General features: G+C 35.5%; 1 protein-coding gene across 6 annotated transcripts in view; it reads right to left on the bottom strand.

The window, feature by feature from the left end:
• Positions 1-9,237: 9,237 nt before the first annotated feature.
• LOC121739772 (dachshund homolog 1) overlaps positions 9,238-15,167 on the bottom strand; it is a 135,339-nt gene continuing 129,409 nt past the window's right edge. For all 6 annotated transcript variants that reach the window (XM_042132330.1, XM_042132331.1, XM_042132332.1 and 3 more), the window contains one exon: positions 9,238-10,733. In XM_042132330.1, coding sequence (XP_041988264.1) covers positions 10,603-10,733 — 131 coding nt within the window. In that variant the 3' untranslated portion in view covers positions 9,238-10,602. The remainder of the gene's footprint in view (positions 10,734-15,167) is intronic.

Here is a 15,167-nt window from a genome sequence, read left to right as displayed (position 1 = left end):
TATGTAACATAATATTAGTACAGAAACAACAAAAAATTATCAAACTCAACTTAACCTATCCCATCTCCTTCATATGGAGGGTGGATGAGAGGTATCTCATACTTAAATCCAACCCGCACTTGGCCGATTATTTATATTTTGTCACGGTGGCACCGTTTCCTGTGCTAGGTAAAACATTAAAAATAGTATAAAATTCTTCTTGTGACAAATAAATAATAATCGGCCAAATGCGAGTTGGACTCGCGCACGAAGGCTTCCGTACCATTATAGAGCAAAATTAGGACAAAAATTGAGATTTTTGTATGGGAGCCCCCCTTAATTTTTATTTTATTTTAATATTACATATTATTAAATATTAAAGAAAACATAACTAAGGACTTTGAGAAAAATTCAAGTACTTACCTGTTGCGATTATTGATATCTAAGAGCAAAAAAGGCCAAAAAATCATGTTTGTTGTATGGGACCAAATATTTATTTTATTTTGTTTTTAGTATTTCTTGTTATAGCGGCAACAGATATTCATAATCTGTGAAAATTCTCACCAATGGTCGTATATCCTGGTTTTGAGGGCACATTTTTAACCATCTCCCCTAGCATTGAAATACTTGGCGTTAACATATCAAGCGAAGTCCAGTTATCGATATCACCTAGAGGGTAAGGCCAAGTTAGCCTCGAAGAAACTTGGTTCTGAACAGAGCGATATAATACTTCAGTCCGTACCAACGCCTACAACTCTACAAGGCGCAAGTTCGGCCTCACATGGAATACTAGCTGTTGCCCGCGACTTCGTCCGCGTGGACTTCAGTTTATAGCACGTGATGTCAACAAAGGTGTCAAAAGCTTTTATAAAAAAACCCTAGTACTCCTTATTGTCCTTAAGGCTTAAATCGACTCTGAGTCGGCTTAGACGACCTCTGTGGCTCAGTGGTGAGCGCGTTGGTAGCTCAAGCCGGGGGTCGCGGGTTCGAATCCCGCCGACGGAACAAAAAGTTTTCAATGTTCCCGGGTCTGGATGTGTATTAAATATGTGTATGATATAATAAAAATCTTAAATATATGTATAGTATAAAAGTATTAAATATATTTCCGTTGTCTGGTACCTGTAACACAAGTCCTTTAGGTACTTAGCACGGGGCCAGACTGACGTGGTGTGAATCGTCCATAAAAAAAAAATAATAAAAATAAAAAAAATCAAAACAACCAAAAACAGCTGTGCAGTGTGCTGTGTGCACATAACTTATTTCATTTTTTTAAATAAAACTTTATTTATGCCAAATAAAGTATATTTAGCCCCCCAATTACACAACTTTACCCAAAAAAATGTTTATCATTGATAGGTTTAAAGTTACGTCACTGGCCACTGCATAGGTGAGTACTGAGTTATTTAATAATAACGTAACAAAGAAATGACAATCGAAAAAACCGGAAACCTAATGCAAGCAGCAAGATGATACCACCTCTACCAGCAACCGTCTACCAGCAAGCGTCACCGCGATGTAGGAGTCGGCACGGCGCCATCTATTATGAATTTTTGGAACTAACTTAATTTGAACAAATTTACGCATTTTCACCCCCTTACGACTATTTTTTCCAGTTAAAAAGTAGCCCAAGTCCTTTCTCAGGCTTTAGACTATCTGTGTACAAAATTTCATTACAATCGGTTCGGTAGTTTTTGCGTGAAAGCGAGACAGACAGACAGACAGAGATACTTTCGCATTTATAATATTAATATAGAAGTATAGATAGTATAGATTGTTCTCATCTCTGGGCAGGGGCGCCAAAATACCAACTGCTCCCTCTGGATCGTATCCAACGAAGGGCGGCTCGAATTGTTGACTGCTATAGTGTTCCAAACAGCTTGGACACCTTGGAATTACGCCGAGATGTAGCTTCACTCTGCATCCTCTATCGGTTGTATCACGGGCTTTGAAGAATTGTTGGGAATCATACCACCTGCAACTTTTCGCCATCGTCCCACGCGAAAAATATACCATCCTCATCACCTTGATGAGTGGCAGTCTTCTACCATGCGTTTCTCGCGTAACATTCTACCGCAACTCTGGAACGAACTGTCACCAGCAGTATTTCCGGACATATACGACCGGCAGACCTTCAAGAAGAGAGCTTATTCCCTCTTAAAAGGCCGGTAACGTACCTGCAGCTCTTCTGATGTTGCGAGTATCCACGGGCGACTTGCTTTCCATCAGGTGACCCGTTTGCTCGTTTACCCCCTTATTTCATAAAAATAAAATGTCAACGCTCTAGCTATTACCGTTTTTAAGTTACAGCCTGGAGACAGGCAGACAAACAGACAGACAGACGGTCAGACGGACAGACAACGAAGTCTTAGTAATAGGGTCCCGTTTTTACCCTTTGGGTACGGAATCCTAAAAAAGGGAAAGAGAACAGGGGAATAGGGACACCCCTTTTCACTATTCCCCTTTCCCTATTCCCTCAATTGAGCCTTTTCTCTTTAAAAGGCTGGCAACTCGGCGACGATACTTTCTTTCCATCTGGTGACCTGTTTGCTCGTTTGTACCCTAATTCTTCTCTGTCTGCCGCGACTTAAGTGTAAAATTAAGGTTTTTATATAATTAGGACTGAGTATGTAAGGTTAAAATCTTGGCTCTACACGAGATCTCACTACTTTTTGACACCACGAACTACATTATATTCTCGTCTTGGCAACATTTTAAAAGAAAATGTTTTTGGTGGGATTAAATTATACACTTTTCTTAAAATTTTATTCTTTCTTATCAATTAATATTCTAATTGTGAAATAATCTAAATTCAATGTTATGCAAATTCAGTAATAACCCTCTCTGTGGAGGCGTTAAGATGTTTTCGCAGCAAAGTGTGGCTGAATCAATTCAATGTTGTTTTTGGTCTCTGGCTTTGGCAAATTGAAATGAATAAAGATTACTTCAATAAAATAGCAACCTTTGCTTGAGGACTTGAAAATGGTAATGCCAAGGTCTAATTTATCATCAATATGAATTATGTTGTTCAGCAATTATTAAACAAAAAATTCTGACCCATAATAAAATGTTTGTCAAGAGACAATAACGGGCAATTATTGAGACAATTTTGTAAATACTCCATAAGGTGAGCATACATTAACAGCAATAAAACATGTGAACGGGTAATAACGATGTTCATCACCCTGTAGAGACAATAAACAGGGCCATACATCACGCGGGCACATAGCTCAAAGTTATTTAATTATCGTAAGGAAAAACTAATCCGCCGCGCACACTGCTGAAATTGCGAGCCCCGTCAGGTGCGTATTCATACGTGTCCCGGTATACAGGGTGCTCGCTTAGATGTGAAATTTTGAAACAGTACTAAATGTACTTGTCTCTTCTAATATATTAAAGATAACATAATACATACATAATACCTAGATAAGGGAATTAGAACTACTTACTATCATAGACATTAATTTTCATTCATAATTGCAAATACTTTCTTATACTAGTCATTAGTACTTTCATAGCAAGGAAAATTGATATCATTGCACTAAAATCAGATATAATTAAAATGTGGCTTTTTAGTACTAGACTAAGACAAAAATATATAGTAACGAGATTTTGCCCGCGGCTTCGCTCGCGTTAAGAAGTATTATTACATACAAAATTTCATCCCCTATTTTAACCCCTTGGAGGTGAAATTGATCAAAATCCTTTCATAGCGGATGCCTACGTTATAACATCTACCTGCATGCCAAATTTCAGCCCGATCCGTCCAGTGGTTTGGGCTGTGCGTTGATAGATCACTATGTCAATCAGTCAGTCACCTTTGAGTTTTATATATATATAGAAGATTTATATATACAGAAGAAGATAGATAGAAGATTTCAGATGAAGATGAAGCTGAGATGGTAAACATCACATGGTTTCAAAAGTAACAATTAGAACTGAATTTCAGCTGTAGATATAGCTCTTGTAAGGCCATGGTTTCCATATAAATACCTAGGACAGTCTTTTTTATATATAGTAATTTCAGATGAAGATGAAGCTGAGATGGTAAACATCACATGGTTTCAAAAGTAACAATTAGAACTGAATTCCAGTTGTAGATATAGCTCTTGTAAGCCCATGGTTTCCATATAATTACCTAGAACAGTCTTTTTTAGCCCATCTTATAGGAACACCCTGTGAAGCCCCCAGCTATTCCTCAATGGAGACTTAGCGCGGCAAGTAGCTGTCTGCAGCGACAATATTTATGCCCGCAATATTAACTCCGCCGACTATTATTAACTAAATTACACGAGTAAACATACGTGTACTTCTTTAATTTATATATACTTGACTTTCCACTCTGTTTAATTAATTTTATGAAATTTTGTTCAGGTACCACGTAGTTACATTGATGTTAGAGCTGACTCTAGTCTCTACGCGTTGGAAAATGAGCGAAATGAGTTTAAAAAGCAGAGGGATTCTAGTTTTAATAACGTAAAATCGAAATTCTAGAGTCTTTTTACGTACTCCACTATTTATAGCAGTATGGCTACTAATTTTTTTATCTAGAATTCTGCTTACATTGAAGGATGTCTTTATCCGCGCATACACGCTGCCTCCTGCGATCAAAGCGTCATTCTACGGTTTTCTTATATTTTGATTTGTAGAATTTACATTGTTAAATTATTTTTAATTAAAGCCAAATTAATGTGTTGTAGAAAGATTGGCCGTAAAAATCAGAGCGATAAAAATTCTGTAGACATAAAAAAGTATATATATATTTAGTTCTATCTAAATCTAAATCTATTATTTTCCCCGGCGTTCCACTTAGCGTTAAAACGATCAAACCGCTCAAAATGCCTGCTATTTTGAGCGTTTTTAACGCAAAGTGGAACGCGGGGATTATGTCTAATAGAGACCTCTGTACTTAGCGCTCTTATATTCTTCTGGCTAGGCAGATTTTGCATTGGACTCTATACCTAAAAGCGATTAAAATGTTGCCTTTTTGCAATAATATTTAAGTTTTGTCATAAAAATTATCGTTTTCATCTACCGATCGCGGTATAACTAAGACGGCAGATATCGAATTCCATAAAAAAGTAAAATACTTTAATAAGCGACGCGAGTCCGAAATGGAGGGGCGAACCAATCGGTCGGCCGCCCGGGGCAGATATAAAAATCATTCATATGGACAAAATAAAATTGCATCCCAAATAACCCCGTGCTCATCGGCCGAAAATCTATTAGCAATAAATATGAAGTTTTCCGATTTAACTGGATTTAAAATGGTCGAACTCCTTTTATGAAATCGAAAGTTCTGGTTTTCGGTTTTACGGTACACAAGTTTTAATAATCTCTTTTTTTTCGATTAAAACTTTTGAATGTATGGCTACGGGTTTTGGTTTAGTGAATAGGTAGTAGATTATAATTACCTATTTACAGAAATTACAACCTAGTACCTAAACTAAATAGGGTCTCTATTTAAACAGCAACTCTGTAAATAATTATTATTGTATGTTATTACTTTATTAGATAACAAGGTTGATTTCTATTCAGGTTGATATTTATTCAGCAGTAGATCTTGCCTGCGACTTCTTTGCGACGAAATTCCGGGTAGCCGTAGATTAATATCCCGGGGCAAAAACTATCCTGTGTTTATTTCCAGGTCTCAAAGTGTCTCCACGCTCAATTTCATTAAAATCAAAGACAGACAGACAGAAAGATGGACAAACACAACCTGTCGCAGTTACAATGTTTTCTGAACTTGTTAGGAATTTAAGGATTAATCCTTCAATCGCGGATTCTTGGAAATCTATTGTTATTCTATTGTTGTCGCGGTCACCGGTGTCCTTATGGGGATTGACAGGTTGAAGGAATAGTTATAAAATAATAACTTGAAATAACAATTAAAACTTACGAATTATAACCAAATCACGATTACTTCATTTACCTAGTCCACCGGGATCAATATATTTTAGTTTCTCCATACTATAGTCATGTAAAATACAAACCATAAGAAAAAGACTTAAGTAGACTACCTCCTTCCGCCACCTTCATTTTTCTGCCACCAACTAAATTTCATTTTTTTTTAATGAAAAAAGGGGGCAAACGAGCAAACGGGTCACCTGATGGAAAGCAAATTACGTCGCCCATGGACACTCGCAGCATCAGAAGAGCCGCAAGTGCGTTGCCGACCTTTTAAGAGGGAATAGGGTAATAGGGGAGGGTAGGGAAGGGAAGGGAATAGGGTAGGGGTTAGGGGATTGGGCCTCCGGTAAACTCACTCACTCGGCGAAACACAGCGCAAGCGCTGTTTCACGCCGGTTTTCTGTGAGAACGTGGTATTTATCCGGTCGAGCCGGCCCATTCGTGCCGAAGCATGACTCTCCCACGTATGAATGAATGCATGAATTTGAACGATTTGGCTGACTTTTAAAATTGAGTTAGTAAAAAATACAATCATATTTTTAGAATTATTGGATAATATTCTAGGTTTTGACTTTTGCTCCCGGTCCTCTGTTTAGCATCCATATTTAGTAAGTAGGTGAGTCCTTATTCTCTTATCTCCATTGATGAGAATTTTTATGTAAAACCTAAAAAAATATTTTATTAAATTTCATTGGAAACAAAAACGCGCAAAGTACAACTATTCAAGGTCTGCGGTCTATGTAATAATCTTTGATGTGCCAAAGACAAGCAGATTTTGTATAATCACTGTTTAAATATTATTGGGAAATGGGAGATTGCGCAACAGATACATTGCATAGAAAATCGTTAAAATACTGTCCCTTTTGGATGACTAAGTATTTTCAAAGTATTTTCTTACCATTTATAAAAATCTGTTTAATCTGAGTATTATGCGTGAAGAATTAATAGACACATACACTTGTAAAATGTACAGTTTAACTACTGCAAACTCTACATTTTTCTAAAAAGGTTTAGTTGGCTAAAAAAAGCAGTATTTTGCTATCACATAAACTCTAAAGAATAGTAGTGACTGTTTCAGTTTTATTCTCATTTCTTTTAAAATATTTCAATCAAAATAGCATTCTTAGGAATAAGTCAGACTAACTAGTTTTACTGTCAGCAAGTGTTCCTACTTGTGTTTCATTCCGTATACATACATATAAATAATGATCCTCATGTGATTCCATGAAGTATAATAAAAAAATCATAAAAATATTTATAAAGTAGTTTACTAACTTTATAGTATAAGTTTTAGAACTATAATATGGAAATTGTTACAAAGTGAGTATAGTCTCTATATTGAGCACTAGATGTTCCGCGCGGCTTCGCCCGCGTTATTTAGGAATGTCACGGAAACCGTACATTTTTCCGCAAAAAAAGAAACCTATGTAATTTCACGTGGTCTATTCTTCATGTGTGCCAAATAAAATAAAAATTGGTCCTGCAGTAGGTACGTTCAAATAGCCCATTTCAAATAATTTCTCCCGTTTTTTCCACACTTTCCTCTATTTCTTCGCTCCTATTAGTTTTAACGCGATAAAATATAGCCTATAGCCTTCCTCGATAAATAGGCTATTTAACACTGAAATAATTTTTAAAATCGGATCATTAGTTCCTGAGATTAGCGTGTTCAAACAAACAAACAAACTCTTCCCAATTATAATATTATAATAGTAAATAGATTGAAGAATTGAAAACCATTTCTCATTTATTGTTTTATGTCTGACGCTTGATTTATAAGATTTATATACTTTAATATATAAGAGTTATAGTCAAAAAGTATTTATTCCATTCTTGCACATAACAAAATTTCGACGTGTGTACAAATTTTAATATGTTGTTTAGCTCAGGTTAAAGCTTCAGTTGGGCAGCTTTGGCCTAAGCTTCGGGTAAAATAAGAAAATAATGTTCAGCTAAATTAACCAAAACTAAAGGTAACTTTGTGGAAATTAAACGTTAAAATCGTTTTATGTTTTATTGTTTAATTTAATGTAATGAAAATGTTAAAATTATTTGCATAAAAAAAATCTCGTCAATTTATAATAACTGACTCCCAAATTAGTAATGTGCATGCAAATCTTCGGTAATTATTGTAATCACGAAAACACCCGAATCTATGAAACATAAGAGCCCCAAACGATGCACTTGCATTTGCACCTAGTTCAAAGGAAATAGAAGTAAATATATCATATTATAGCCGGTGGCTGTCCGCTGTCGTCGTCGGTCCGTCAATAACTCACCGGGAAGCCATCGCGACGTGGCCAGAGACGTTACCATGGTAACGTCAAAGCAACGTATGGCGCCTCTGCGTCGCTCTCCGACGTTCAGGAAATACGACCGTTGCCGAAAAATTACGAAAATTTTATATGGGCATTATCACTTGGGAGCGCTGTACAATCATTGTTTGAGAAATTAAACCTTTGGCTTCGGTTGCGGATAAACTTGCGGTTAAGCATTTGATAGCACTTGGACACAAGTAATTAGTTAGCTAACTGTAAAGTGTCTGAAAAAATCGGTCAAGTGCGAGTCGGACTCGCGCACGAAGGGTTCCGTACCGTTATAGAGCGAAAGTTGGCAAAAAATTGTGTTTTTTGCATGAGATAAATTATATATATATTTTTTTATTAATTATTAAAGTACTAATATTATTAAGAATGTAAGATAAGATAAGATAAATATTCATTATTGTGCACACATATAACAATTTAAAATAAAAGACATTTTTTAAAACACAGGTAACAGACAATGGCGGCCTTATTGCTAATTAGTAATTTCTTCCAGGCAACCACAGGTAGAGGAAACATAATTTTAAGTAAATGTGCCATTAACAAAAATGTATTTCATATATCAAACGTAACATGATGTGAATGAATGAATGTAGTGAGTATTTAATGTGCCCACCATTAATGATTACGAGCAAAAAAAGCCAAAAAAAATCACGTTTGTTGTATGGGAGGCCCCCCTTAAATATTTATTTAATTTGTTTTTAGTATATTTGTTGTTATAGCGGCAACAGTAATACACAATCTGTGAAAATTTCAGAAGTCTAGCTATAGCGGTTCTTGAGATACAGCCTGGAGAGAGACAGACAGAGGGACAGACTGACAGACATAGAAGTCTCAGTAATAGGGTACCTACCGTTTTTACCCTTTGGGTACGGAACTCTAAAAATCAGGGTATGTAACATTTTACAAACCCAAAATTTTCAGTCATTAATAATATTCAGGGGGTGAATTGAAACAACAGCATTATAATTTTTCCTTTTTTAATCTTGATATTTTGATCTACGATACAAGGCACACACACAATTTTAAGTAAAATAATAATAATATTTATCATAAGAGAAATAAATAATGTCGCTTTAAATCGTACACGAATAACCAAGTCGAAATATAAGCCTCGTAATCTAATTGACAAAGGAAAACTTACTCTACATTACTTGAAGTGTACAGAAATAATTTACAATCGAAATTTGAACTGTGAAACACTCGCACCATTCCTCGAATAACAAAGTTTAATATATGAAATGGCCACATTCACGCGCTTTGTACATTCACACACGGTCATCCAGCTAAACATTTACGATAACAACTAAGTTTATTCAATACATTACCCATTACAGATAATATGTACGAAACGTGTCAGGCGATCGCCCCTGGGGCTCCACCACCGGAACCGGCAGCACTCGCCAAACGACGTCTACCTTACAGCTTACTCGAACTATAGACGTGAGTCCTTCGTAAACTAAGCGATATAAATAACGCTATTTTATACTTTACTTTAATCTATCGCACTTAGTATAACATACACGTACATCGACCGAACCACGGATACTGAGATTATATTACAATAGATAAAATATCGAACTCGAATTATATTGTACGTGAACTTCATCAGTCAATTATGCAGAAAAAATACTTTCGAAATAACTTAAAATAACTATCGTACTATGTTAAAATCTATAATTACATCTAATCATTGCACTAAAACTGAATAAATTACACGACATTTAAGATCACATTTCTTCATTGAGACCTCGTCGCGCGCTCGACAGCGGAGATCTCGTCGATATCGAATTGAAATTATCAAAAAATATTTGCTCGGATTTTGAGTACCGATCGAGTTCGACTAGCCATTAAAAATGTTCAATGTATTACAAATACGTCTTTGGAAAATCAAAGAACAGTCTTAGATCAATTCCAATATTGTGATCTTGGGGAGATACAGATACGAACTTATAGCTGTGCCTCGTATAAACGTACAAACGTAAACGATAATGTTATTACATAAATATGGCATTTAACGATAAGAATAATACGCCTCGAAAAAGATTAAATACTGACGAATAAATAATGCGTATCGCCGACGAAACGTTCACGACGCTTAAAGCTAAAAAATATAAAGAACTATGTACAAATTTTGCTATGGAAGAAAAAACGATCTCGCGTCGGGACGAAATCCTTCGTTTTCAACAACAGTATTTACAAATCTCTAGACACTTATCGAGATCTAAAAGTTGCGTAAATGTACACGAAACTGAAAATCACTCGAGTCCTCCTGCTTCCACTCGGTTCGAGTTCATTTCTCCCGGAACTCGGGTTTGACGCTGATGATGGGTTTTCGGGCGTCGTCGTCGTGGTTGTCGGGGAAGTCCGCAGCCCCGGGGCCCCCTAGCTAAGTGGCCGAGCTGAACAGCACCGAGTTCTTGTAGTAGCCGGCGCGGTCCGACAGCGGGCTCTTCACGTCCCGCTCCAGCGCCTGCTGCCGAGACTTGCGCTCCATCTCCAACTCCTGCGCCAGGGATTCTGTGGAAAAATATACAACCTGTAGTACATGTCGATGGAAATAAACTTTAAGGGTGGGTTGCACCAGAGGCGTAGTTATAGTTAAGGTTAAGTCAAATATGGCGTCCATTATGTACTTTTACTAAGGAATCGACAGTTCTTTTGAAATTTTGTTATGGTTAAAGTTAAAGTAAGTTGGTGCAACCCACCCTTAGACTTTTCGTGCATTCAGTGGCAAGTGTTTACTTGTAGAATCACTGGATGCACAACGAAAAAGTAAGATACATCCTAAAAGGTTCATAAAGCCTAGAATATTCGCAAAGGATTTTCATTTAATAATTTTTTCAGAACTTAGTTTATTATAGGACGTCATTATTGGATTCTAAAATTGCGAAGAAGTATTTGAAAACAATAAAGTTAAAAGACGTCTCGAGTACTAAAATATTTCTAATATGATTTAAGGGAAAATTGACAAAGTTCGTAAAGAGGCAAGAGTAGGTGAGGTAAGGCAATTGTCTCCGAAAACGTCTACGTTTTACGAAATATGCTTATTCAATTTCATGCAACGCTTGCCGCCTCCTGCAATTTACGAGATATAAAAGATATAAACGGAATCAAGTTTTTTGCTTACACTCAAGGAACATTTTCTTTACAGGGAATCCAATTTCGCCAACGATATTCGTTTACAATTTAGATTTTAAACGTAATATTAATGCAGTTTTTATTTTATTTTAATAAATTAATTACTGGGGAGTTGAGTTACGTTAATGAGATACTATATACATTATACAATGTACGATAGTTAAAGTTAATTACTTTTCAATTAGAGGTCACGCTTTTACAATTACTGTGCTGTGCTGGCGATATGACCTCTCGGGTCAACAACGCCGCGAGGTCAAGTAAACATTGTTTTAAACATTTGGCATTAAAAACGTTTTCTAATCCGATTTGTCTCAGTGAGGTGTAGCCCGGGGGCTTCACACTCGAAAGTGTCGCTCGTCGAGGGTTGTCCCGAAACAGAAACCTATTATCCTGGGCGAGATTATCCGCCTAGGGCGTCACAATTAAATATTATACACTTAAAAGCTTCGGCCTTTGCCGTTTCACTTCGCTGCCACCCCTAAATGTCCCATTAGGTCTGTTTGAATACGTAATATTTTTGCATTTGCCGCTTCTAAAACAGAGTTGCCGGTCCCTTTGAGAGCAATAATCTATTTGTTCTTTGAAATGACTGTTATGCTCGAGCGCCCGAGTTAAATAAAAAGTTAGCCTTTCATGTCGGAGTCCATTTCTTCGAGATAAGCGGCTTAAATTATCGCTCTCGCTAACATTTAAACGAAAAAATTCTCAATTACGGTAGGTATTCTATTGTAAAAACTAAATTTCATAACGTCGATTTTGTCATTTAAATTCCGGAGGTTACTTTGCCCTTCGAGCGAAAAACGTTTCTATCGATCCGATCACGGATGACTCTATACGGAGACGAATCGATTTCGTAATTAAATAGAAGATCGAGCAAGACGTTATGCTTTCTGTATTCAATCGCTGCAATCACAAATTGTTTCTCCCACTCGGACCCACAAAAAACGAACTGGTTAAGATTGAATAGTTTTTTATTTTTTAATAAATGTCATCGATCTAAACTTTTTCTTTGAGTCGAAGTTTTTTGGGAATATAATACTTCGTAATGAATCCAGCGTAATCGATGGTATTTTAATCAATTTTGCGGCAACCGACACCTCTGTTTTCTGGGAGCGTTAAATTAAAGCAAAAAATAATTAGTGCGAAAAAATTTGAGAAGCTTGAGTACAAAGGGGTTTATCGTTACAGAGATATTACTTTAGTATATTTTAATATGTTTGGGGCTGAAGTGGAAACATAAAAATAGTACAAGGTAGGAGCGGCGGCCGGCGAGGCGCGAGAAACGTTCGGGAGCGGAACCAATGGCGCTGATTGCGTTACCTATTGTAAAGGAATTCTTATTTTACATCTCCAATAATAATTTGATTTCGTGACATAATTAAATGTGCCGGAAAAAATAAAAGATTTCGAGTTTTTTAGTATTGTGCTCTGTTTCAAACTTTAATGAGCGTGAAAGTATCGATCGCTCAACAGATCGATCGAAAATGAACACATTTTGTCTTATAGCTTTTCCTTGACTTTGTTAGTGACTCTACAAAAAATATTTTTATGAAGGTTTAATCACTTATTTTACAGTAATTGTAGATGTTGAAATCTCTCTAGGAATGTAAAGGAAGTCTGCTGCTAATTAAGTGAAATTTTTTAAAATTGCACGCCTGAAAATCCAGTGCTTCATTGCATCCCGCCACGTCAGACTGAACTGATCATGACTTGATTTTATATTCTGATAATAATATTTTTCGGTTCAATTCATTACTGTGGTCTCGGTATTTTTTATTTTTTCCGGGTAATTGTAATGCTTCCACGCCCTACTGAAGCACAATTAAAAAGAAAAGTGTTGTGACAATAATCATCGCATTGCGTGTTGTTTTTTAAAGTCCTCGCGAAACTATTTCTTTTTTTTTATTACGCGGTGAATGAGTTATTACTTATTACTCGCAGTTATGAGTTTAGTTCATTACCAATATAATATATACGTAGGTATACGAACGTCGGTATAAATTCAATCAAACAGCCATTGTATTATTTTATACTGAAATTAAACCTGAAATTTAAAAAATGTATAAAAGTAGGTCGAGCCAGATGATATTTATGTACGCTTATATTGTTTGCTCAAAACAAAAATTAATATCTTCAGCGGTTGGCAGCGCACCTGTGCGATACAATTTTATTTCCATTCATTTTACAAGCGCACCTAAAAAGTAACCGAAGAACTTTCCTCTTTATTAATTTTTCAACTTTATATTACTTAACATTTATGTTTTTTCCTCGCAAAAACAGCGGTATGCTGTAATTAATAACTTTTATTATAATTTTGTTTAGGTTTATAGCGACCATTTTTGTGAATTTTGAACTGAATTACGAAAGATAATATATTATAGATTTTTTACTTTATAATTAGTCAAAATCTGGTAGGCAATGTAAGAGACCATTTCATTTGATTCTTACTTTTACTATAAGTAGGAAACTATAATATGGGAGAAATCTGTATACTAATATATTAAATGCAACTCATCATCAAAGTATATTTTAATATTTTATAAACTGTTAAAATTAATTAAATGTACCTAAGCATCGTGTTTACTTTCTGTTTTATTTGTAAACAACTTTTTATTTAAATCACCCGGTTTCCAGGGAAGGGAATGTAGCAAAAGTTTTCTAATTTACGGATACAAAAAAATATTTTTGAGTGTAATAAAACTTTGTGAAAGGCATATTCTTGTTAATTTATGAGTTTCTCTTTTAATTTCTTATTGAATCTTCTTAATTGTGTATCCCAATTAATTTCTTAATTACATCATCTATCACAAAATATTATATTGTCAGATTTTTTATATCAAAATTCCTTAAATATCGATTTACTAATCGAATCACAAAGATTACTTATACGTCCACAACATAAAATCAAAATGTTTATTAACATTGTCTTTTGTGTTGCAAAATGTAGAAATGCAATATTCCATGAGCGTTATCCTGTATTTGCGTGCTCGCGTGCATTCGTACTCGAAAGGGGTAACACTTAAATTGCAATCTACTTGAGGGCTCCGTATTATAGGGCACTTGTCGACAATGCAGGAAATAGTTGCTACGTATCAATGTTAGAACGTGCGTTGTAACACCAACAGCGGTGTTAGCGAATCACGAATCTATTCCTTACATTATTATGAAGATATTATAGAGCCTATGTAGTCTATGTCTTATAAAATGCCAACATTGTGCAATGTCTATTTAAATCAAGGTACTATTTTTTATTGTAAAGCTCACCCAAACACGTCACATAAACTATTATATTTTCTAACCCAATGTGCTTTAATGAAATCCTGAGCTTTTCATAAGGAAGTTATAGCTTTTGATACTTGAACTTTTTCAGATTGAATTTCATTTACGTCAGTAAACATTTTGGGGAGAACCTTTTTCCATCTATCATAAGATTTTTTATTCCTTAACTTTATAATTCAATAAACGATAGAGCCGAGCCCACCCCAGTGAAATATCAAAAATGGACGTGCGTGTATCGTTCATTTTGTGCTTTTAAATATCTGACATTCCCAATCCGCAATGGTATGTAATATGATGAGTATAAATTTCGCATGTCGAATTTTTTACTTCCTTTTGTAAGACCCTCCCTTTGGTACAATATTACTAGAGTTAGAGTGTTTTCGTTTATTTAAATATTATATCAGGAAAGAAAATACATTTTTTGTAGGAGTATAAAGTATCTAGTCATTTTCTCATACATGATGATAATATTATGATGATTATTTTTTAAATGTTCTTCCATTATTTAAAGGTCTATTGGTGTTTGTCACTAAG

This window comes from Aricia agestis, chromosome 2, assembly GCF_905147365.1.
Source record: "Aricia agestis chromosome 2, ilAriAges1.1, whole genome shotgun sequence".
NCBI lineage: Eukaryota > Metazoa > Arthropoda > Insecta > Lepidoptera > Lycaenidae > Aricia > Aricia agestis.
Note: the sequence above shows the minus strand (reverse complement) of the source record. Positions and strands in the feature narration are given on the sequence as shown.